At 42.5% G+C, this 27,566-nt stretch overlaps 1 protein-coding gene across 1 annotated transcript; it reads left to right on the top strand.

The window, feature by feature from the left end:
• The first annotated feature begins 549 nt into the window (after nucleotides 1-549).
• On the top strand, nucleotides 550-25,350 carry si:dkey-70p6.1 (uncharacterized protein LOC570575 homolog). Its single transcript, XM_034132990.1, has 7 exons — nucleotides 550-895; nucleotides 10,753-10,977; nucleotides 12,588-12,645; nucleotides 12,804-12,882; nucleotides 15,580-15,932; nucleotides 20,022-20,159; nucleotides 23,108-25,350. Exons 2-7 carry the CDS (start codon nucleotides 10,844-10,846, stop codon nucleotides 23,633-23,635), a joined length of 1,290 nt encoding a protein of 429 aa, XP_033988881.1. The 5' UTR covers nucleotides 550-895; nucleotides 10,753-10,843; the 3' UTR covers nucleotides 23,636-25,350.
• Nucleotides 25,351-27,566: the final 2,216 nt, after the last annotated feature.

Raw genomic sequence — 27,566 nt, 5'->3', positions numbered from 1 at the left:
TTAAAATGTTGAATGTATTTTCATAACACAATAAATACATGCAATTTTCTCAAAAATATTTGTTCATACATTATAAATAATAATAAAAACTACAAACCAACGATTGTAAATAATAGCTATTAATGATGCATGTCATTTGTTTACGTTTTATCTATTGACTCATGTTTAAGTACATTAACTTATTTATTTCATACAGTATTAATATCACTAATATATATATTTTTTTTATTGGTTATTTTTTATTGGCAATATGTAGCCTATACACGTGCTCAATTTTTTTGCTATTATTGTTTCTAATTTTATTTTTTATGTCATCCATCCAATGATTCACAAAGGGTTCAGAATTGTTAAGGATTATCTGTTGTTATTATTATAGTTGTTATTGCAGAATAAGGAGTGTTCAGTGCATTAGCCACAGCCTCCTCGTGCCCCTTCATAAACTGATAAATCTCATTAGACACAGCCTCTCTTCCTCACCCGTCCGAGGGGTGGCGCTAGAGTCAGAATATAATTGGTGAGGGGGGGTCTCTGCCTGAGTCACATGGAAACACAGCAGCCGAGCAGAGGGGAGGCTGAGCGGATGGAAGGGGCTGAGGGACCGCGGAGGAGATAAACCGGAGAGTACTGGAGATACCGGGAGATACCTGGAGACTAACCCGGGGAACAGAGCCTCACAGCGGGGTGGGGGGGACACCCGGGACACGCGACCCTGCAGCTGGGGGCAGGGGGGGGGGGGACAGAGGCGCGCGGACAGGGGAGCACAGCTTTAAAACAATGCATGCAAAATGCTGCGTCTCGTGAGGAGGACACGTTCTCGCCTTTCTTTCTGATTGATGATGATGTTCAGGGTCCGAGGAAGATGAAGATGAAGGATGCTGCGCCTCCCCAAATCTGAGTGAGTACAAGGGGGGGGGGGGGGGGGGGGGGTGTGCATGGCGCAATGTGACCGGAGGGGGGGGAGGTCCATTCATATTGGGGGGGGGGGTCCATTCATGTGTGTCTGTAGATCCATGTCGATAAGCTGCACATCATGCTGTATTCCTTGCACAGCGCCTGTTTCTCTGGGTCTCTTTGTGCCCCCCCCCACACACACACATCTGGTCTTACTGCATTGCCTTTCTCTGATTTAAAGCCCCCCCCAATAATTTAAAGCCCCCTCCCCTGAGCCTTAAATAACGAAACATGCATGCATTGATCAGAGAACTTCCCTGTGATCTGAGGAGAGGAAGCCTCGTGTCATATTCCTGCAGATGCATAAAGATAATTAACGTTAGACTCCCCCCCCCCCCTCATAAATAGGGGGGTGGGTGGTGGTGTGTGTGTGAGGGTGAGGGTGTGTGTGTGTGAGGGGGGGGTTTGTCGGTAGTTGTCAGCTGACCTCAGGGACATCCTCAGTTTGATCTGCAAATTAAACGCTTTGATGATCAGAGGAGGAAAAATCAGGACAAAAAGAATCCCACCGCATCATCTTCTTCCTTTCTACACCTGCACACACACACATACACATACACACACACACACACACACACACACACACACACACACACACACACACACACAGACACACACACACTTTACTCCTCTGCATGCTTCCCCAGGCTTCATTTTGTGTGTGTGACCTGTTGTCAGCAGCAGCTCTGCAGTTTGAGGTGTCAGAGCCCAGAGGCAGCCATCATCTCACACACACATACACACACCCTATATATTTACACACACACACACACACACACACACACACACACACAACAAACACACACACACCAACACACACGCGCACACACACACACACACACAACCACACACACACACACACACACACAACACCACACGCGGCACACACACCCACACCACACACCCACACACACAACACACAGCTCGCACACACACACATACTCATCGCCTCCATTCACACACTCATCATCAGCTTGTGAAAAGATTGGTGACTCACAATAAAATGTTTTTTTTCTATGATCACCACACACACACACACACACACACACACACACACACACACACACACACACACACACACACACACACCACACACACCAACACACACCCTCAGCTCCCTCCTCACAGCCACGGTAATCGTTGTTGCGAGCAAACATTTGACCTATTCACATTCTCACACACATGGCAGTCTCCCATCGCCCCCCCTCACACACACACACTCACACACACCACACACACACCACACACACACACACACACACACACACACACACACACACACACACACACATACACACACACACACACACACACACACACACACACTCGGCTGTTATTTGTGTCACACAGAGGGTGAGGCTTTTCTCCCAGGTGGATTTAAACCTGAGAGGAAGTGGTTCTCTAAAAGCAGCTCCAGTTGTATTAATAACCAACATGTAAATGTTCCTGGAAATTAAAAATCCCTCCGTGTCTACGTCAACACTGCAGGGTGAAATGTTCCTGGAAATGCATTTTTTATGAGGATTAAAGCTGAATAATTGTTTGACTTTTGTGCCCTGATCAGAAAATATGAAGATTATTTTATTGTTTGAAAGAGAAGCATTTATTCTGCTTAAAGAAAAACAAGATTTATGTGATTTTATTGTAGAATTTAGTCTGAAACTAATAGGTTTTTCTTTAAAAACATTGAGATATTTGATCCAAGTCAACAAGTGATTTAAGGGTATCACTTATCTTCCTTATCGATTAATCTGACCGTTATTCTCTATTTTAATTGATTAATCGATCAGTAGAGCTGCAATAATTGGAGAGGCTGAGGCCTGGATGCCTTCATCAGACGCGTTATCAAAAATGAAGACTGATATCCAAAAATGCATTGAAGAAAAATCGTACTTTAATAAATATCATCAAGTTATTATAACATGCACACATACTGTACTGTCTGAATAACCACAAACTCACACACACCTCACACAGGTGATTATATTAACTATGAGCGCCGCCCATAACCATGTGACCCAATTGATTCAACCCATAATAGATCCAGAAATAATAGTATTTTAAACAAAGACCAACGCCAAAATAGAAACAATCAAAACCACTTATTACATCAGAAATCCCCGCTCTGACCTTCCTGGCTGCCACAGGTAATCCATCAAAGGAGCAACACCATTTTATTTGGTCTATAACATTTCAGAAAATACTGAAACATGCCCATCCTAGTGACTACTATCAAAGTCTTTCCCAAATCCCAAGGATATTCACTTTAATATGATAGACTGAAAAAAACACCTCATTTGTATAATTACTGCTTATTATGGTTATGATAATAAAGTATCCAAATAGTTGGGGTTTATTAATCGACTAATCATTGCAGATCTATTTACTTCCTCCTTAAATGTCTTTGTTTTAGTAAAAATATATTGACTTAAAAAGCATTTCTGACATGAGTCTGACTAATCAATTAGTCTACTTGTTGTCCACGCTTTGATTCATTTGTGAGCTGCCGGTAAACATGTAAAATAATGAAGCTCCTACAAAAAGTATTACTATATATACTATGTATACTATATTTCATGTTTTGTTAGCCGCCGTTAGCTTAGCGGTGGTGACGTGAAGTCATGTGACCGTGCTGTAGTTCCTTTATAGCCCAACATTAGCCACCTTTAGCTTAGCGGTGGTGACGTGAAGTCATGTGACCGTGCTGTAGTTCCTTTATAGCCCAACATTAGCCACCTTTAGCTTAGCGGTGGTGACGTGAAGTCATGTGACCGTGCTGTAGTTCCTTTATAGCCCAACATTAGCCACCTTTAGCTTAGCGGTGGTTACGTGAAGTCATGTGACCGTGCTGTAGTTCCTTTATAGCCCAACATTAGCCACCTTTAGCTTAGCGGTGGTGACGTGAAGTCATGTGACCGTGCTGTAGTTCCTTTATAGCCCAACATTAGCCCCCTTTAGCTTAGCGGTGGTTACGTGAAGTCATGTGACCGTGCTGTAGTTCCTTTATAGCCCAACATTAGCCACCTTTAGCTTAGCGGTGGTGACGTGAAGTCATGTGACCGTGCTGTAGTTCCTTTATAGCCCAACATTAGCCACCTTTCGCTTAGCGGTGGTGACGTGAAGTCATGTGACCGTGCTGTAGTTCCTTTATAGCCCAACATTAGCCACCTTTAGCTTAGCGGTTGGTGACGTGAAGTCATGTGACCGTGCTGTAGTTCCTTTATAGCCCAACATTAGCCTCCTTTAGCTTAGCGGTGGTGACGTGAAGTCATGTGACCGTGCTGTAGTTCCTTTATAGCCCAACATTAGCCACCTTTAGCTTAGCGGTGGTGACGTGAAGTCATGTGACCGTGCTGTAGTTCCTTTATAGCCCAACATTAGCCACCTTTAGCTTAGCGGTGGTGATGTGAAGTCATGTGGACCGTGCTGTAGTTCCTTTATAGCCCAACATTAGCCACCTTTAGCTTAGCGGTGGTGACGTGAAGTCATGTGACCGTGCTGTAGTTCCTTTATAGCCCAACATTAGCCCCCTTTAGCTTAGCGGTGGTTACGTGAAGTCATGTGACCGTGCTGTAGTTCCTTTATAGCTCAACATTAGCCACCTTAGCTTAGCGGTGGTGACGTGAAGTCATGTGACCGTGCTGTAGTTCCTTTATAGCCCAACATTAGCCACCTTTAGCTTAGCGGTGGTTACGTAAAGTCCTGTGACCGTGCTGTAGTTCCTTTATAGCCCAACATTAGCCCCCTTTAGCTTAGCGGTGGTTACGTGAAGTCATGTGACCGTGCTGTAGTTCCTTTATAGCCCAACATTAGCCCCCTTTAGCTTAGCGGTGGTTACGTGAAGTCATGTGACCGTGCTGTAGTTCCTTTATAGCCCAACATTAGCCACCTTTAGCTTAGCGGTGGTGATGTGAAGTCATGTGACCGTGCTGTAGTTCCTTTATAGCCCAACATTAGCCACCTTTAGCTTAGCGGTGGTTATGTAAAGTCATGTGACCGTGCTGTAGTTCCTTTATAGCCCAACATTAGCCCCCTTTAGCTTAGCGGTGGTTACGTGAAGTCATGTGACCGTGCTGTAGTTCCTTTATAGCTCAACATTAGCCACCTTTAGCTTAGCGGTGGTGACGTGAAGTCATGTGACCGTGCTGTAGTTCCTTTATAGCCCAACATTAGCCTCCTGTCGTTCCTAAGGGCTATAAAGGAACTACATCACAGTCACATGACTTCATGTCACCACCGCTAAGCTAAAGGAGGCTAATGTTGGGCGTGATGACGCTTACCCTCATTTAGACACTTGTTAGCAACCAGGTGTTTTCTCCAGTTGGAAAGAAGACATGATATAGAAGCAAAATGACCCAAACTCTTTAAATAAATGATCAGTGCATGAACAATAGGTTTTGTCACATGAATTGATCATACATTGCATTTAGTTCAGTAAAGATATTTATGATGGATGAAGCTCCTTCTGGTCAGTGAAACACCTGGTGAATCTGCACCTGCAGGTATCTGCTGCAAACAGGAAGAATCAGAATCAGGTTTATCACCAGGTAGATTGACATGTACGAGGAATTTCACTAGGTGCATACATAAAAGTAAAATGAAAAACACGGATAGAGAACTATTTTAAGAGAGGTGTGTTTAGCAGAACAATCAGCCATGGAGGGGGGTGGAGGTATTTCTTCCTCTTGCTCTAAACGCTGCGTCTGATTGGCTCACGAGGCAGAGATTACACCGCAGTGCTGAGGCAGCGTCATACAGAGGGGGAGACAGGGGGAGGAAAGACAGGAAACTGACAGCGTCCTCTCATCAGAGGTGGAAAGTAGTGGAGTACAAATACTTCGTTACTGTACTTAAGTACATGTTTCTGGTATCAGTACTTTACTCCACCACTTTTAACTTTGACTTCTTACATGTTGAACACAAATACCTGTACTTTCTACTTCTTACATGTTGAACACAAATACCTGTACTTTCTACTTCTTACATGTTGAACACAAATACCTGTACTTTCTACTTCTTACATGTTGAACACAAATACCTGTACTTTCTACTTCTTACATGTTGAACACAAATACCTGTACTTTCTACTTCTTACATGTTGAACACAAATACCTGTACTTTCTACTTCTTACATGTTGAACACAAATACCTGTACTTTCTACTTCTTACATGTTGAACACAAATACCTGTACTTTCTACTTCTTACATGTTGAACACAAATACCTGTACTTTCTACTTCTTACATGTTGAACACAAATACCTGTACTTTCTACTTCTTACATTTTGAACACAAATACCTGTACTTTCTACTTCTTACATGTTGAACACAAATACCTGTACTTTCTACTTCTTACATGTTGAACACAAATACCTGTACTTTCTACTTCTTACATGTTGAACACAAATACCTGTACTTTCTACTTCTTACATGTTGAACCCAAATACCTGTACTCTCTACTTCTCACATTTCCCAAACAGGCTGGTTCCTTTAGTTTGAATGTGTGTTTGGTGGCGTGATCATTATTATTTAGAGTCATTGCGTGCCTATTGATTTGAACACGATCCGTGTATCCATCATTTCCTGGTCTTCTCTAAAGAAGAGGGACCAATGAAAACGTTGTCATGTTGCCGTTGTTCAGCATGGAAACATTCATTAGCTAACAATGACATGATTGTTCTATTAATATAAAGGGAGGTCAGGTACTCTTTAAAACAGCTGCTAGTTATGGGTACTTTTTACTGAAGTACATTTCAAAGCCCTCTTTACTTTGACTTGAGTAAAGAAGTTTAGTCAGTACTTCTACTTTCACCAGAGTATTTTTAAACACGAGTATCTGTACTTCTACTTGAGTAAAGGATGTGTGTACTTTTGCCCTCTCTGCCTCCCATCATCAGCGTCTTCCAACACCTGCCACATGACTCCCACACACACACTCTCTCTCTCTCTCTCTCTCTCTCTCTCTCTCTCTCCCTTCTCCTCACACCGATATAATTACTGTGACACTGTTGCTACTGAGAATTAAACGCCTCACAGGTACATATGGTTCCTTAAATCCAACATAATATCTCGGGTTGCTCACAGGAGGTGTTGCACTGGTGGGTGATGTGGCGCCATTTGTGAAATATTTGCTGGATGCTGTGAAAATATCACACACACACACACACACACACACACACACACACACACACACACACACACACACACACACACACACACACACACACACACACACACACACACACACACACACACACACACACACACACACACACACACACACACACCAGGACACGCTGGGAAAACGTGTCACTGCTTTCTTAAAGGAAGATTATTTCTATATCAATTACCAAACCTGTGTAGGAGCCTTGATGTTTATTTAGCCCGTGTTTTTCATTTTTAGTTTTACCATTATGTGTTTTATGTGTTGGTGATCATCACTTCTTCCAAATTGTCACCTGGGTTTCCTGTTACTTCGTCTACCTGTTCAGATGTTTGCCTGGCTTTTTGAGACAAATTATACTTCCTGTTGAGGTCCTGCTTCAACTTATTGTTTTCTTATGCTGATGTTCAGGTGTATATCAGTATGTAGTGTCTCTACTTTAAAGAGTCCTCTCCTGCTGATGTTCAGGTGTATATCAGTATGTAGTGTCTCTACTTTAAAGAGTCCTCTCCTGCTGATGTTCAGGTGTATATCAGTATGTAGTGTCTCTACTTTAAAGAGTCCTCTCCTGCTGATGTTCAGGTGTATATCAGTATGTAGTGTCTCTACTTTAAAGAGTCCTCTCCTCCTGATGTTCAGGTGTATATCAGTATGTAGTGTCTCTACTTTAAAGAGTCCTCTCCTGCTGATGTTCAGGTGTATATCAGTATGTAGTGTCTCTACTTTAAAGAGTCCTCTCCTGCTGATGTTCAGGTGTATATCAGTATGTAGTGTCTCTACTTTAAAGAGTCCTCTCCTGCTGATGTTCAGGTGTATATCAGTATGTAGTGTCTCTACTTTAAAGAGTCCTCTCCTGCTGATGTTCAGGTGTATATCAGTATGTAGTGTCTCTACTTTAAAGAGTCCTCTCCTCCTGATGTTCAGGTGTATATCAGTATGTAGTGTCTCTACTTTAAAGAGTCCTCTCCTGCTGATGTTCAGGTGTATATCAGTGTGTAGTGTCTCTACTTTAAAGAGTCCTCTCCTGCTGATGTTCAGGTGTATATCAGTATGTAGTGTCTCTACTTTAAAGAGTCCTCTCCTGCTGATGTTCAGGTGTATATCAGTATGTAGTGTCTCTACTTTAAAGAGTCCTCTCCTGCTGATGTTCAGGTGTATATCAGTATGTAGTGTCTCTACTTTAAAGAGTCCTCTCCTGATGATGCTCAGGTGTATATCAGTATGTAGTGTCTCTACTTTAAAGAGTCCTCTCCTGCTGATGTTCAGGTGTATATCAGTATGTAGTGTCTCTACTTTAAAGAGTCCTCTCCTGCTGATGTTCAGGTGTATATCAGTATGTAGTGTCTCTACTTTAAAGAGTCCTCTCCTGCTGATGTTCAGGTGTATATCAGTATGTAGTGTCTCTACTTTAAAGAGTCCTCTCCTGCTGATGTTCAGGTGTATATCAGTATGTAGTGTCTCTACTTTAAAGAGTCCTCTCCTGCTGATGTTCAGGTGTATATCAGTATGTAGTGTCTCTACATGTCTCCATGCTTTAATGTTCAAAAAGCTCTTTATTGTTCTCATACTGTCTGTGCTGCGGCACCTCTTTTCACCCTCTGTCTGAAACCAGAGCCCAGTCTGCTCTGATTGGTTAGCTGGTCAGGATGCTCTTATCTTACAAAGCAAAACAAGCAGCGTACAAATAACCCATGAGACGTTTTTTATGGACGAAATCTGATGCAAATTGGATTTCATACTGAGAAACCGTCGGGCTGGATTTCCTCACAGAAATGCAAAATACCTGCAAAGTCACAAAGCTTCTGACACACAGAGCCGGAAAACTGATCACATGAGCAGTCAGTCAGAGAAGGAGCTCCAAATACCTGGAAGAGAAGATCAGGGAAAGATATTCAAGATGGAGGAAACTAAGATTAAAAAACAGAGCTTCCTAACAGCAGAGGTAACAGACCAATGTTTAATGCAAAAATGGCAAGAAATGCTTTTATCAGCCTCTCAAATATAGAGATTTGCTTATATTTTCTCTGTTTTATATCAAATTAAAGTGAATATCCGTGGGTTTAGACTGACACACGAGACATTTAAAGACATCCCCTTTGATTTTGAGAACCTATGATGGATATCTTTGACTATTTTCTGACATGTTATAGACCAGACAATCGATTAAGCTACCACACCCTTTAGTGAGCTGTACAGTTCAAATGAATTGACCCTGAGTGTGATCTGGTGTTGTGACATCCCTAATAAAGGGGTTAACTTCCAGAGAAGATGCTCACGAGACCACAAAGAAAGTGTTAAAGTAATTTGGACGGATAAATGTGGAAGCCAATTAAAAAAAAATGCAGATTGAGGAAGAGTTTGTGTTAAAGAACAAGAGCGTTTTGTTTGAGAGGCGGAGTAAACACACGAGGACATACGGTGTTAGAACAACAGAGAGAGTTTGGCGCGTCCTGCAGACTCTGCAGACAGATGGTGGATCTGACGGAGATTACACCAGGCTGGTGCTTTGGGCTTTTTGTTTCGGCTCCGTGTGTTTTTAATTGTGCATTTGAAACACATTACACTCTGCTGTGTTCCTGCTTCCTCTGGCATGTATCTCATCGTACATCCTCAACATATTTCCTCCTATTTCAAGGGTTTAAACTTTAGGAAATACAGTTTGTGCACACATGCATCAGACTGTCAGTGTTCACAACTAATGTCTGGTTTAATGTGGATATAAAGCAGACATTTTGAAGTGATAATGTTACAATACACAAACACTCTCACACACACACACACACACACACACACACACACACACACACACACACACACACACACACACACACACACACACACACACACACACACACACACACACACACACACACACATTCAACATTTTATATATACACAATGAAATCTCAATTCATACACATACACACCCAAACTCGATGACACATACACACACCGTCCATGGATACAAACACACACACACAGACAGACAGACAGACAGACAGACAGACAGACAGACAGACAGACACACACACACACACACACACACACACACACACACACACACATACAACACCTCTAATCAATAATAAAAACAGCTGGTTGTTGCTAACGCTGTGTAACGCAGGCTTCTTTTAAATCCCAGTTAAAAATGACAGATTTCACACATGTCGAATTGTTGGAAGCATTTGGGTTAAAGCAAACCGCAACTCAAATACCTGCCACAGGCCTAGCTTTTATTAGACATTTAAGAGCGGTACAGCTTGCATCTTATTGGCTGTTGGTTACTTAGCTCACTTTATGCGCTACAAACCCATTTTTTTGGGGGGGGGGGGGGTGTGCAGGTGTAAGTGTGACAGAGTAATCCGTGCAACAGAGTAATCCGTGCAACAAGAAGAAGCCGGCGGCGTTTAGTCTGCTGTGTTATTGTGTTGCTCTGTTGGAGGAGCCTGTGACCTCAGATGTTCATTGATATATCTGTAGCTATGTTCAAATGACATGAAAAGCCTGCTTATTGTGGGTTCCCTCTCCTGTAGTGTGTTGTAGGTTTTAGTGCGTGTACAAATACACAAGCTAAATTCCTTTAAATTAAGTGTAAAACTACTTTATAATAATAACCGTGATTCTGTCTTCCTCTCTGCAGATCCTAGTGAGAGCGCGGCCCTGCGTGGATGAGTTGCGAGGGTGTGTGTGTGTGTGTGTGAGTGTGTGTAAGTGAGCGTCAGCGCTCCCACATGGCCTCCATGCAAGACGGGCTGAACTTCACGGCTCCTCCCTACGGCAAAGTGCTGCTGCTGGGCGCCATCGCTGCTGCCTCCGCCTTCGTGGTCACCATCCTCATCGTGGTGCTGTGTGTGGGCTGCCAGCGGTGAGACACACACACACACACACACACACACACACACACACACACACACACACACACACACACACACACACACACACACACACACACACACACAGACAGACAGACAGACAGACAGACAGACAGACAGACAGACAGACAGACAGACAGACAGACAGACAGACAGACAGACAGACAGACAGACAGACAGACAGACAGACAGACAGACACACACACACACACACATTCAACATTTTATATATACACAATTAAATATCAATGAGCGAAAAAATTCTAACGCACTGCGGCACATAATTCAAGATAAAGATACCCTTATTACTTATCGTAGCTGCACATACAATATAGCCTATTAAAGCTGAGGCTCCACTGATTATTTAGGTATAGTATCATCACTGAGCGATCCGAACTTGCGACAGGGGAAGCAAACACAGACATCACAACACGTACCTTTACGGAGCTTTTACGGCAGATCGTCTCACCATAGCTGTCAATTAGGTCAAAAGATGTGTTCAATGGCATTAAAACGAAAAAAAAATGTCTACAACTGTTGATCCATAGGTTGATAATGTACCTGTGCCTTTGAAGAAATTATTTATAATCCATAATTCCATTTTTTATGTAAAAATCGGAGCGGAAAAGTTAGCTGCTAATGGTAGCCACCAATGGTATGCAGCTTCCGGTTTTGGTAACGCGTCACTCTCACTCCTTATTTGTTAACGTTTTGGTGTGTATATAACTTTCCCTCGATTCCATTGGCTCTAGCGGTTATAAAGAGATTTCATTCATCAAAATCGAGCAAGGGGGGGCCAGAGATAGGTCAAATCCACCCAAATGACCCCAGAAGTGGGTTTTTTGCTAAATCTCTCTAAAAAGGTAAAATGTCACTTGTTTTGCATCAATCTTGATACAGGGTACTTATTATATGTTGTACTTTGGATTCCTAAAGCTTTTAGTCTACTAACCCATCATCCAAGGGTAGTTTTCACTATAAGTAAAAAAGAACTTTTGGACAGACACTATAATTTACAGTTTTTTACTATGTAAAATCTGAAATGTCTTTAAAATAAAAAACATCTATATCGATTCTGACTTTTCTACATCCAACTCACAGGTTTATCATTACTTTGAGAATAAAGATTATTAATTTAACCCTTTTAGAAGGGAAGATATGGTCATTTGTTCTGGGAATGGCATTTTCGAGCCTGAGACCTGAAAAACAGGCTCAGGGCTTAACAGGTTAAATAAAAAGGTCAAGTGACAAAACTAACATTGAACCTTAAAATAAAGTGCAGTAGAAGTTTAAAGAAGCTTAAACTGGAAAAACAAGAACCTCACTAGGACTTGAATATACTCTTGAGTAAGTATCCCATCACTGTCACGCACAGATGCAAATGTCTCTGTAATGTGCACAGTCATAAGACATGACTCAGACACACATGGACAGTGACTCAAACTCTGCACGCACACACACACACACACACACACACACACACACACACACACACACACACACACACACACACACACACACACACACACACACACACACACACACACACACACACACACACACACACACACACTGTTCTAAGTGTCTGCTTGTGTGTTTTCAGGAAGGGAAAAACGCACAATGTTCCCGGCGAGGGTGGAAAACACCGTCTCATGGACATGGTAGGTATCTTCACCAAATCATTCAGAGGACTACTCTTCATCCCAAATACTGTTTAACTGGCCCCCTGTGTGTGTGTGTGTGTGTGTGTGTGTGTGTGTGTGTGTGTGTGTGTGTGTGTGTGTGTGTGTGTGTGTGTGTGTGTGTGTGTGTGTGTCAGGGTATTCTCCGACAGTCCAAGCTGCGCTCCATCAGTAAATCAGACGCTGAGATGAACAAGATGAACTGCAATGGCAAAAGTGAGTCCATCCATCTCAAGCTAACGCTGACTTGTGGAAACCCTGTATCTCCTTAATGAAATTACACAGTGTGTGTGTGTGTGTGTGTGTGTGTGTGTGTGTGTGTGTGTGTTTCAGCGGCATGACGAAGCACTTTTGGCTTCATTGAAGGTGCAGTCAGCGATTCTAATGCAATGCATTTTCTGTTTAATTGAGTAAATGTCTCCTCACAAAGCAAAGAGCACAGAGTCAGATAATTGAGAATAGATACACTATTTAAATTATATTTCATCACTTCATTAAAGTACTTTTAATTCTATTTAAAATCATTAAAGTCACAAACAGTGGAGATACAAGGTTTTTATCAGAGTCAATCCATGGAAATGGCAAAAATGGAAATTGTAGCATGTTCTGATTTAATGTAAATGTCCTTAATCATTTTATATTTCATATTAAATATATGTTTCTTTTAATGTTTTGATATTATATGGTGTTTTCTTATAACTTAATTTGTATTCCCTATTTGTATTGGCATTGTTTATATACTGTATGTGCTCTCAATTTGCTTATTATAATTATAATGCTATATTTTTTTAATGTCATAAATGGGTTTCTGAATTGTATTTGTTTTTCAAAAATTATGATTTATTATTATTAATATTTATATATATTTATTTCTTGGGATTATTTTTTCTAATATTATTTATTATTATTTTAATGCCAAGCTGGGGTCCGCAAAAACAACATTACAAACATCGAATAATGCAAAAAAACATTTAGTTTGCGTCGTCTCACCGCACATTTTCCTCCGTATCTGATCCGGCCCTAAATTCATGCAAAACCCAAACTGCATTTGACCCTAAAACAGAACTCGCCTCACATTCCCTCCTCACCCCTTTCCTCTGGACTCTGTGTTTGTGAACATTCATCTTTCTCTCTTTGAGAGACGAGCAGGGAGCCACGTTCCTGTGCTTGTGGCTGAGTGACAGCAGAAACATATGTCCTGCTTCAGATCCATGCCGAAGTCGATTTGGAAGCGTTTTCCTCAAAGCTCAACGTCAGCTCTGTCTCTGTCAACGGGAGATTTATTCATGTTCACTACTGTGTGTCCAGTACAGAGGAGGACATGTGTGTGAGTTTGGTTTTATGGTGCCTTTCAGAGGCTCCTAAAAAGAGAAAGGTCCCCAGTGTTGCCAGATGTACAATAATGATCATATTTATCCAATAATGTTACACTCTGTAGGATCAATATTACCCGGAGATAATTCTATAGCTTCAGTTTGAGTCAGAAAATAAGCAAATAATCACAGCATACCTTTAAAGATTTCCCAATCTTCAATGCAATTTCAAGAAGTAAAAAACTAACGTTAGGCTATAAAGGAACTACAGTATGGACTTCACGTCACCACCGCTAAGCTAAAGGTGGCTAATGTTGGGCTATAAAGGAACTACAGCATGGTCACATGACTTCACGTCACCACCGCTAAGCTAAAGGTGGCTAATGTTGGGTTATTAAGGAACTACAGCACGGTCACATGACTTCACGTCACCACCGCTAAGCTAAAGGTGGCTAATGTTGAGCTATAAAGGAACTACAGCACGGTCACATGACTTCACGTCACCACCGCTAAGCTAAAGGTGGCTAATGTTGGGCTATAAAGGAACTACAGCATGGTCACATGACTTCACCTCACCACCGCTAAGCTAAAGGTGGCTAATGTTGGGTTATTAAGGAACTACAGCACGGTCACATGACTTCACGTCACCACCGCTAAGCTAAAGGTGGCTAATGTTGAGCTATAAAGGAACTACAGCACGGTCACATGACTTCACGTCACCACCGCTAAGCTAAAGGTGGCTAACGTTGGGCTATAAAGGAACTACAGCACGGTCACATGACTTCACGTCACCACCGCTAAGCTAAAGGAGGCTAATGTTGGGCTATAAAGGAACTACAGCACGGTCACATGACTTCACCTCACCACCGCTAAGCTAAAGGTGGCTAATGTTGGGCGTGATGACTTTTGGTCGTCTCATTAAGACACTTGTTAGCGACCGCCATTAATAAGACACGTACAAATTCCCAGTAGGAAAATTACTAACGTATCTTATCGTAGTACAAACGTTAAAATCTTCCAGCTTTTGTTAATCATAGACCTTGTTTAGGGAATATAATTCCAAAAACCATTGACTTTAAGAAACAGAACAGGAAGTGCTGAAATGTCTCTTCTAGGTTTAAGGATTAATTCCTGCAGCTCTCTTTAGTGGAGTATTACAAATATTGTCTAACAGATGGACTTATGGACCTTTTTTCACAGAATACTACTAAAAAAACATATGTTGGTATAGTTCTAGGCTTGTCAAATAGTTGTTCTGTAAAATGACATATTGACGCCTACTGGTTCTAGAGGTGGTTATGATCCACATAAATAACTTAAGTCAATATCCATCCATCAAACATTTGGAAGAAATGCTCACGGAGGTAGCAGTTTTAAGTCTAAATCTGATCAAGTTAAACCTCTGTGAGGATAGTTTAAAGTCCCGTATCTGGCAACGCTGGGTCCTCAGTCTGGACCTTCTGCTGCTGCCCGGCAGGTCTAACTCTGGTTCGTTCTCAAGGCAGGCAGCTCCCCCAGATCCCCCCCGGGGCTGAGGACGGGGAGCACACTTACTCAGAGGTCGCTGCTCGTACTGACGATGCCCTGTACGCCATGGTAGGCAGGGCCGGGCAGACGGACACCCCGGCCCCCCCCGCTGTGCCCGCCAACACCCCGGCGCCTCCGGACCCCGACGGAGACGCTGAGGGAGGGATGCCCGACTCTGAGGTCATGCAGCCCGCTCCTCCTCCTCCTGAGGCGGCTGAGTACGCCTGCGTCCGGAAGCTGAGGAAGGCGGACAAGGTGCCGCAGAAGAGAGACAGCGGGACGGACATGGCGGAGGCGCCGGTGCCTCAGCAGAGACACCCACCCCCGTCTCACCCTGCTCCCCCCCCTCCTCACCCCACTCACCCCCACAGCACCAAGCTGCCCCGCAGGAACCAGGACGCCTTCAACGTGCCCGCGTTCCCAAAGGTTGGTACACACACATAGTCCAATGTCAAAGTCAACTTCATTGTCAATCTTTCAGTTTGTGTGTACAGACACAGAGAGATCTGAAGATGTAGCAGCAGCTTGATCTTCAATCTCAGGATCCATGTGTTTGTGATCCTCTCCAGAATGGAAGTAGTCATCACATACAGAGCATCAACTAGTTCCTGAACAGTGTCCTTCACATGCTGATATCCAAGAGAGGGAGTTACACAGTCACAAGATGGAGGAATAGAAAGCAGTATTCAATGTTTACTTCAGATTAGCTCCACGTCAGAAATGATCATGCTTGTCATATGGCTATCTCCATAGAATCATCATGTTAATCACATAGCAAAATTCGGACTTTTTCACAAAATTCGGACTTTTTCTCAAAATTCGGACTTTTTCTCAAAATTCGGACTTTTTCTCAAAATTCGGACTTTTTCTCAAAATTCGGACTTTTTCTCAAAATGTTTTTTTTCTCATGAAAATCACAAAATTCTGACTGTTTCACAAAATTGTGACTTTTTCAAAACATTCTGACTTTTTCTCATAATGTTGGTGTCTTTCAAAAAATCTAAAAATTCGGACTTTCTCTCAAAATCTCAAAATTCGGACTTTTCCGAATACTTCAAAATGTTAATAATCCCTAGTCCCCGACTTGAGCTTCAATCTCAGGATCCATGTATTTGTGATCCTCTCCAGAATGGAAGTAGTCATCACATACAGAGCATCAACTAGTTCCTGAACAGTGTCCTTCACATGCTGATATCCAAGAGAGGGAGTTACACAGTCACAAGATGGAGGAATAGAAAGCAGTATTCAATGTTTACTTCAGATTAGCTCCACGTCAGAAATGATCATGCTTGTCATATGTCTATCTCCATAGAGGCTGAATCATCATGTTAATCACATAGCTATCATATGCCTCAAACAGTCCTGATGCTCTTCTAGGTAATCACACATCCTGTCATGTTCACAGCTACAGTTGGGATACCTTTGTTATCATGTGTACTCTCATATTGGAAGAGGACATTCACTATTTTCCAAAACATTGTACAGTGTTTAAATTCAATAAAGTGCAGTACTATAAAAATGAAGGACAAGGTGCACTTACTAAAAACTTTTCTTTAGCGCTTTCAGCTGCATCTCATCTCCATGACAAGTGGGCAAACTCCATACACCGATGAAGACCATGAGATGCAGTTGAAAGTGGAGAAGCTAGTAAGTGGACCTTATGTTAAGATTGTTTAAGTAAAATAAATTGTCTCTGAGCTAAACTTGGTTCTAACATTTGGCTATTTGTGTTAAAGTAACATTTAACCTCCTTATTATTGAAGGGGTCAGGATTGATGGTTTAAATGTTCTCTCAAAGTTGATCTTGTCCGACAACACGGTCATGATGTGGTCGGCTAGTCTCTTAAACAAATGCACATTAATTTGATTGTTGAAAATACAAAACCAACCTAGAGAAACAATAAGACGCGTAGCTCAAAACGTGATAGCATGAAGCCAAATGAATAGAGCCAGTCTGGTTGCAGAGACAACTACTTGATGTGTTTTGTTTCTGTCACTGATTTCATTTACACGTATGTTATTATTTACTTCACAACACTGTGTATATGTAACCTGAATGGCACCAGATTCTCACACAACCTGGTCCGTAATGGAAAGAGGGAACGTTGCCACATGCTGTTGCAACACATCTTGTTTGTGATCGGCCGGGCCAGATGTCGTAATGTTGAGGTGTTTCAGTTTAACGGGATGAAGGAGGTGAAGGAGTGTTTGCTGGAGGGGGAGATGAAAAGTTAACGGCTGATTTGGGTTTCTCGTGGTTCTCCAGAGGTCTGACAGGATCACACAAAGCAGATTTAAGACTTGAGCTGATGCCTTGTGACTCAATGGAAGAATTACTGGCTGTGTTGCTTTAGGTACAAGTGAGATATGAACACAACGGACTTAGAAAGCAATCCATTTGTTTGAAGGCGAAAGTTAGTTCTTTAAAACTGCACACAAATCAGTCCATTCATGTTTTTGGAATCTGATCTTTGACATTCTTGGACCACTTTCTTGTTTGGTCCTCAATCAGATGCAGGTTTGCGATGCACCACCAGTCTGATCCGTCATATCGGATTGCATGAGTAGCAGTGACTTCAGTTCGAGCTACACTTGAGGAGTTGCATCGTTACTGGTCTGTGTTTCAAAGCATATCGAAATAAATCTTTGCCACAGAAGAACAAGGCTAGGTCCAGGAAATAAGTGATCATCCAACCTCTCCTGGCTACGATTACACACACACACACACCTCCATATCAAAGCAGGTTGTAACAGTCATAGCTCCACAAAAAGCTGAAACAAGTCTCTTAATCTCAACGTGCACATTATCATCTGCTCTCTACTGCAGATCAAGTAGCAAATGAAACGGTAAAAGCAGAGTTTGGTGCCCTCCATGTTTACGGTTTGTACGACAGAGTGCCGCGTTTGCCGTGTTTGTTGCTGTTCTTTGGTTCAGGACAGTGACCGGTTCAGACTGGAATCTTATATTGGCCACGTATACAAAATTATGAGCCAAATATCTAATCTGATCGTTCCAAAATCTGCATTGAGTTTTATAGCGTGGAGATAACCAGTGTCTGAGTTCTCGGTCAAACCTTCGTCCCAGGGTTAGATTCATGTTTCCGGCTGCATTGACATGTCATGATTGATTCTTCTGTCGTTCTTTGTCAGCATCGTGTGTACCACATTAATATGTTGTCCAGGTGCAGTGGAGAGCGTCAGATTCCCTGTTGAAGCTGCAGGTGATCTTCACGGTTGTAATTGTGCCAACGCTGCCGTTTTCTCTGCATTTATCTCCACTGTGCGAGTGATTTGTTAGCATCTACTTAGCAGTCTGGGCAGGGAGACGTGATCACGTGTCCGATAGTTATATATGTTGTCCTGCTCTCAGCGGTGTGTCCCGTCCTCCATATGTTCAAAGTCTGTCCTGTTTTTGTAGTGGATGAACAGGCTATGTGTGAGACCAGCAGGTTACACTTTGTTCTGTGACCCGGGTTCAGTAACACGCACAGAGTTCACAGACTAACACGTGTTGGCTGTCTGCTCTGTGGATGATGCAACATGTTGAAACTGAGCACATGCTTCCTCACAGCCTCACCTTCCAGGGAAAACCTCCTGCATGGAAATCTACTGTAACACGAGTGTAATGCTCAGTCTGCATGTTTATTGATAACATTATTATCATTAATAATGTTCTATAATAACGTGCAATTACGTATCTACCACTAACGTGTTTTTGCACTACTAAATACTGTTAATATTTACATTAATTATGTGATACGTCGATGTTTCCTGTAGATATTTAATGCTCTTTTTACTGCACTGTTAGTGTCCAGTTTTATTATTTTGTTGCTGTGTTTATTGTAGTTGTGTAACCCAATTTCCTTCGGGATAAATAAAGTCAATTTTGTTTATTCGCATTTTAAGAAATTATTCACAAAGCATACATAATCAAATAAACACATCTAAGTACAAGATGAACTACATAACAGATGACAAATCAGAAAAGACATAATAAAATAATAGTATTAATAATATTACAAATGAAAGAATGGATACATTATGAATACATTATGAATACATTATGAATACTCAGGTACACATTAATTATATTCACTGTATTGTTCTACACTGACCCATTCCTCCCACCTTTCCTCAAAGATATGCATTTGGTTTCTAATCTAGTTGTTTTCTCAGTTACATAGATTTCATTTACTAAGTTATTCCATTGTGAGTTTACTAAGTTATTATCTTTTAGACAATTCCTTGTCATTAGTTTGATGATGGCTTTTCTAATGACCAGAAATAGATAGGAATCTTTCTGTATCTCCTCTGGTGTTTCCCCAGTGATAGGGACAATGGGTTTTTGTTGAGAGAAATGCCAAAAGATATTGGAAATGTCTCTGCATGTTTAAAGAGGCTCATTTGTCTGTTATGAATCCCATCGGGTCTGTTCTTTAAAATGCACGTTGTATATTCCCAAGTCCTGGTGACCGTGTGACCGTGTGACGAGCTGTGCCCTGATTCTGTTGACAGGAGGTGATGTTTATGGGCAACGGAGAGCAGTACATCTGGAAGCCTCCGGAGGAAGAGGAGATGCTCATGCACCAAAACAAGTCCCTGGGACCGCTGGGTGCTCACACGGTGGAGAACATCCAGCCGTCTGCTGCTGTGGTGAGCATCAACACGCTTCATCTGTTAAAGGGACAGTACACCTCAAAATCACACATTGCATTTATTACCGTGTTTAAGCTACGTGTTATTATTATTATTATTATGCGTCACTTTCCCCCTTCTTCTCCAGTAGGACTCAGATGCTGCACTTTTCCTTGTTCATGTGATGTTTTGGTGTTATTGTTGTTGTTGTTGTTTTGTTTCTTTCCGTTAACTGTCAAGTGGGAACTAAGTATTTTCTTTTGTACGTTTTTGTGTTTCTCTTATTTTCCTACGATACTGTTATGTGTGACTGATTTGTTCATGTCTCTTCTTCATCAACATGTGTCCCCTCTTCTTCATGTCTCTTCTACATCAACATGTGTCCCCTCTTCTTCATGTCTCTTCTTCATCAACATGTGTCCCCTCTTCTTCATGTCTCTTCTACATCAACATGTGTCCCCTCTTCTTCATGTCTCTTCTACATCAACATGTATCCCCTCTTCTTCATGTCTCTTCTACATCAACATGTGTCCCCTCTTCTTCATGTCTCTTCTACATCAACATGTGTCCCCTCTTCTTCATGTCTCTTCTACATCAACATGTGTCCCCTCTTCTTCATGTCTCTTCTTCATCAACATGTGTCCCCTCTTCTTCATGTCTCTTCTACATCAACATGTGTCCCCTCTTCTTCATGTCTCTTCTACATCAACATGTGTCCCCTCTTCTTCATGTCTTTTCTACATCAACATGTGTCCCCTCTTCTTCATGTCTCTTCTTCATCAACATGTGTCCCCTCTTCTTCATGTCTCTTCTTCATCAACATGTGTCCCCTCTTCTTCATGTCTCTTCTTCATCAACATGTGTCCCCTCATCTTCATGTCTCTTCTACATCAACATGTGTCCCCTCTTCTTCATGTCTCTTCTACATCAACATGTGTCCCCTCTTCTTCATGTCTCTTCTTCATCAACATGTGTCCCTCTTCCTTCATGTCTCGTCTACATCAACATGTGGTTCCCCTCTTCTTCATGTCTCTTCTTCATCAACATGTGTCCCCTCTTCTCCATGTCTCTTCTTCATCAACATGTGTCCCCCCTCTTCTTCATGTCTCTTCTCGACATCAACATGTGTGCCCCTCTTCTTCATGTCTCTTCTACATCAACATGTCCCCTCTTCTTCATGTCCTCTTCTTCATCAACATGTGTCCCCTCTTCTTCATGTCTCTTCTACATCAACATGTGTCCCCTCTTCTTCATGTCTCTTCTCATCAACATGTGTCCCTCCTCTTCTCCATGTCTCTTCTTCATCAACATGTGTCCCCTCTTCTTCATGTCTCTTCTCATCAACATGTGTCCCTCTAGTCTATCATTTCCTCTTCTTCTCAAATCAACATGTGTCACCCTCTTCTCCATGTCTCTTCTTCATCAACATGTGTCCCCTCTTCTTCATGTCTCTTCTACATCAACATGTGTCCCCTCTTCTCCATGTCTCTTCTTCATCACCATGTGTCCCCTCTTCTTCATGTCTCTTCTACATCAACATGTGTCCCCTCTTCTCCATGTCTCTTCTACATCAACATGTGTCCCCTCTTCTTCATGTCTCTCTACATCAACATGTGTCCCCTCTTCTTCATGTCTCTTCTACATCAACATGTGTCCCCTCTTCTTCATGTCTCTTCCACATCAACATGTGTCCCCTCTTCTTCATGTCTCTTCTACATCAACATGTGTCCCCTCTTCTTCATGTCTCTTCTACATCAACATGTATCCCCTCTTCTTCATGTCTCTTCTACATCAACATGTGTCCCCTCTTCTTCATGTCTCTTCTACATCAACATGTGTCCCCTCTTCTTCATGTCTCTTCTACATCAACATGTGTCCCCTCTTCTTCATGTCTCTTCTACATCAACATGTGTCCCCTCTTCTTCATGTCTCTTCTACATCAACATGTGTCCCCTCTTCTTCATGTCTCTTCTACATCAACATGTGTCCCCTCTTCTTCATGTCTTTTCTACATCAACATGTGTCCCCTCTTCTTCATGTCTCTTCTTCATCAACATGTGTCCCCTCTTCTTCATGTCTCTTCTTCATCAACATGTGTCCCCATCTTCTTCATGTCTCTTCTACATCAACATGTGTCCCCCTCATCTTCATGTCTCTTCTACATCAACATGTGTCCCCTCTTCTTCATGTCTCTTCTACATCAACATGTGTCCCCTCTTCTTCATGTCTCTTCTACATCAACATGTGTCCCCTCTTCTTCATGTCTCTTCTTCATCAACATGTGTCCCCTCTTCTTCATGTCTCTTCTACATCAACATGTGTCCCCTCTTCTTCATGTCTCTTCTTCATCAACATGTGTCCCCTCTTCTCCATGTCTCTTCTTCATCAACATGTGTCCCCTCTTCTTCATGTCTCTTCTACATCAACATGTGTCCCCTCTTCTTCATGTCTCTTCTACATCAACATGTGTCCCCTCTTCTCCATGTCTCTTCTTCATCACCATGTGTCCCCTCTGTGTAAAGAGACTCTGAAAGTTTCAGGAACAAAGATTCTCTCTCTTTTTCTCCTGATCCATTTCTATAAAAACCTGTCTGAAAATGAGCTGATCAGATTTTGGCCACTTTGTGATGTCATAACGATGTTTTGTCTTGTGTAACCATTAGCCAATCAGCAGCCAAGGTAACCCCCCCCCCCCCCCCCCCCCACCTTATCACGGTTCTATGCATCCTGGATGACCGCCAGAGCTCTTAGTCACTCGGAATCTCGTGTTCCCGCGAGAATATTCCATAGGACTGAACTCATTGACAACACCGGAATTTATGCGAGGTCACACGTGACTTGTTGACATAAATACTCGTCCTGCGCATGCGCGAGACAGAAGATATCCAGTGCTAAGCACTGCCTCTGGCGGTCATCCAGGATTCATAGAACCGTAGTTTCATACGTAACTTTCATTTTGTTCTCAGGTGGCGGAGATGTACTCGAAGGTGTGTAAACCTGGGAAGAAGAAGCGAGCGGTGCCGGGGTCTCCTCCAGGAAACCCTGGCTTCCGGACCCTGGGTCGGGGGGACCGGGACCGGGATCGGGACGGCGGGTTCAGTGTTGTTGTGAAGCCGCAGACGTGGGCCCTGCCGGAGGGGAGGGCCGGGGCGCTGGACGACCACTGCTACGAGTCCATCGGCACGGAGGAGTGCGACCTGGCCTACGAGAACCTGGACGCGGCCTGGAAGAGAGAGAGGCCGCCCAACACCTGCGCCACCTTGAGACCACGGAGGAAGAAGTCCCAGCAGCCTTTGCAGCAGCAGCAGCCGCCACCGCCGCCGCCCACGCAGCAGCAGCCCCCCCCCCACCTGCAGCAAGCCAAATCCCTGCTGCTGCCGGGGGAGAACCTGTACGAGAGCATCGGGGACCTGAAGCAGGGCTCGAACACCTCCAGCACCACCACCATCTTCACCTTCAACGACGGCATGGAGATGTACGTGACGGGGCTGTGAGACCCTCATCAGGCTCTAAAGACCCTCCATCAGGATCTGAGACCCTCCATCAGAACCTGAGACCCTCCATCAGGCTCTGAGACCCTCCATCAGGCTCTGAGACCCTCCATCAGAACCTGAGACCCTCCATCAGAACCTGAGACCCTCCATCAGGATCTGAGACCCTTCATCAGGCTCTTAAGACACTCCATCAAGACCTGAGACCCTCCATCAGGATCTGAGACCCTCCATCAGGCTCTGAGACCCTCCATGCCCCCCAACACATACTGTTTACATTCAGTCATAACGTCGTCGTCCTCACAAACATGTGGATCTGTTATGACCCGGGCTCCCCTCTATAAACCTTACAACGAATCCAAAGGTAGTGAACACTAAATGAGCACAAGACCCCGCAGAGCGATCTGTGGGGAACAGTAGCACTTCTATTTTACTGAGACATATGTGCTAAGCACAATTAAGTAAAAAGCCTAAATTCTTCCTCAATTATAGCGGGTAAAAAGGTCCGAGCAGGACTGGTATTGCGGGAAAAGGCACAGCATTGTGGGAGATCTTTTGGTAGCACTTATCATGAGCAGGCCTTCCCTGTAGAGTCAAGATGTGAATTTAAATGATATATAAGGAATGAATTACTAATCAAAAATACTTGAAAGCTCAGGGACCAAGAGAAACAATTATGAGAGTATTATAAGTAAATAAATTGCACACATTTTGCATTCCTCCTAAAAAGCTTCAACTCATTTAAGACCATCATCATGTTTAGAAAAGCGACCGGATACTTCCCTCCGTCATGTGGGGCTGGGCGATGTCGGGAAATCTGATACCGTGATATGTTTGACCAAATACCGATAATGTGACGATATCGTACTGTTGACCTTTGGTGGGTTCACTAAATATTTACTCAATGAGATTTTCTCAACAGATAATTAGCATAATTCAAAATAATGGAAGAGCGGTCTGGTGATTCGAATAACTCCAAATATTGAATGTGAAAAGATGTTTGGCACTCATGTCCTTCATACGGCTTAATACCAACGTTTATAGATTGTCTAATTAATGTTAAAACCTATTTACAAAAATTACAAATCGACACTTTTGGCTTTTAAACGTAATACTCGCTCAACGCTGCTTTATGGATCACGCAAATCCACTTTCAGGTTAGGGCAAGTATTTGTAATCATTGCGCTCACATGCCGTTTAACACCCACGATAATGGCTCATCTTGAAAGCTTAGAAAAAGCCTTAAAACTAGGAAAAGACAGCTTGTACAATATCTCAAATCTCAGACGATATCTCGCCTCATATCACGATAATGGTATATTATGGGATGTATTGCCCGGCCCTACTTCACGTTAAGTTTGACCGGACATGGACTGAACACTGTCTCCACTGCCGTCTGTAAATTAAGTGTTTTACTTTGTTGATCCTGTTTCTGCACTTTGCCTGCTACAAGTTGCATGCTAGAAGAAAAAAGAAATCACAAAAAAAATCAAGCACTGTCATGTGGTTCCTCTATATGGATGTTTTTCATTTTAAATTGTCGTTGGTTGTTTTTTTGAGTTTTATTTTTAAAAGTGTGTTGCTTTATTTCTCTGTAGAGCACAAAGTTAGATTTAAGACGTCCGGGACTCTGAGGGGAGAGTTGACTTTCTCTCGTCTCACACACCGAGAGGAAACTCAAGAGAACTGCAAGGTGGAGACAGACACACACACACACACACACAACACACACCACACACACACACACACACACACACACACACACACACACACGGACACACACACACACACGCACACACACACACCACACACACACACACACACACACACACACACACACACGCACACACACACACACACACACACACACACACACACACACACACACACACAGACAGACAGACAGACAGACAGACAGACAGACAGACAGACACACACACACAACATTGATGGACACACACACTACCTTTATTCATATATACTCAACATAGATGGATACACACACACACGCACACGCACACACACACACACACACACACACACACACACACACACACACACACACACACACACACACACACACACACAACACACACACACACACACGTACCTCCCTCTCCGCTCAGTCCTCACGTCTGTGGAGCGTTCATCTCCATTTGCCTCGTGGTCACATGGATCTGCCGTCACCCCTCCATCGATGGACTCTCTCCTCTCTGTTATCAGTGTTCAAATATTGCAGAAATTACTAAAAAAAAAAGAAAAGAAAAGTGAAGCAAAAGGTTTCGCGGAGCATCATCCTCCTAAAGATCACACATTTACAAATCCTGGACGATTATATATATAAATATATATATATATATCATTCGACCAAATCTCCCCAGCCAACAATGTGATTATACTGTATGTTGATGCAACGTGTATGTACATTACAAAAGAGAAAGAATAATAAATATATCATCAGTGTCAAGAAATCTATCTTTTTCTATGATGTTTAATTGTGTTTTGGAATGACTTTATCTTGTCGGAAAAAAAACAGCTGCAATGTGAATCAGTGTTTTCTGTTTGTTGTTTTCTGAAGCCATGAAGCTCCGGTGTGTTCTTGGAAAGCCCGCTGAGTTAAATGTGGCAGCTAATGTTGTGTGTTTGCTATTCAGACTACAGGGTCTTGTACTCGACAAAGCGTGTCATTTTAAGTGCTAAAGTGCAAAAGATTGTAATGTTTTATATCAAGATTACTATTCATGAAATGTCAGTCAAGTTTATACTTTTGTAATAAAGTGGCACTTTAAAAAAACAAAGATGTCTTATCTCATAGTTTCAGTTATTAAAATTATAAAAGAACAGCAGATTGAAGACGGTCTTTTTTATAAAATATCACTAAGAGTTGACCTTTTTATTTATTTAAACCTTTTCTTCGGATCTAAAAAGCGGCCGGACAAACGAAAAATGGGAACGAACCTAAACTCTCATGATATCTGAATCATATTGTGTGAAATATGATTCAGATATGACTTAAATCCGAGGCTGCTTGGTTCCTTTGTGTACAGCCTTGATGAACATGAGCACGTGTGCTTAGAGGAATAACTGAACAGGTCATTCGCCTTCACCTAAAACATTCACTTAAAGAGAGACTTAAAGGTGGGGTAGGTCATTTTGGAGAAACCAGCTCGAGTGCGTAGAATTTGAAAATACACAACCGGAGAAAATCTGCCACTTCCTGACAGAGCCCCTCCTCCAACACACACGAACGCGCACATGACCAATGAGGGCACGAGATAAGTTTGTGCACAGATGGAAGGCTGACAGGCAGGTAGGCCATCCAATCATTTTAGCCGGGCCGGCTCAGATGATTGGTCGTGCTTTTTACAGTACTACTGCTTCCACAGATGAAATGTTTTTATGGATTTTTTGTCAAAGCACTTCAGATATTCATTGCTATCTGGATGTTAAGAGCATTCCATGGAATATAACAACAAGTGTATCTCGAGCCGGTTTCTCAAACTTACCTACCCCACCTTTAAGTAGGAGGAGACGCAAAATGACCAAAATAAAACAAAAACTGACAACAAAGAGACATACTAATACTACAAAACGTCCATAAACAGACACATCGCCGATGAAGACGCACAACATGACCGCAAAATGACAATAAAGAGACGTAAAAAATACAAAATAGCATGAAAACGACTTCAAAGAGACTTAAGTGACACAAGTGACCACAATGATGGAGCTATTGTTACAAAGAGAGGCTACACACACACTGAAAACAACTATAGAGACACACAATTACTACAAAAAGACACAAAACGTCCACTAAATGCCACAAAACAACTACAAAGAGAGACAACATGACCCCAGGGACACAACATGACTACAAAGACAAAGAAAATGACACAAACGAACAACAAAGAGACACAAAACCTCCACTAAATGC

The sequence above is a fragment of the Trematomus bernacchii genome, unplaced genomic scaffold (assembly GCF_902827165.1).
Source record: "Trematomus bernacchii unplaced genomic scaffold, fTreBer1.1, whole genome shotgun sequence".
NCBI classification, from domain to species: Eukaryota; Metazoa; Chordata; class Actinopteri; order Perciformes; family Nototheniidae; genus Trematomus; species Trematomus bernacchii.
The sequence above is the reverse complement of the archived record's forward strand: the minus strand, read 5'-3'. Positions and strand labels throughout refer to the sequence as shown.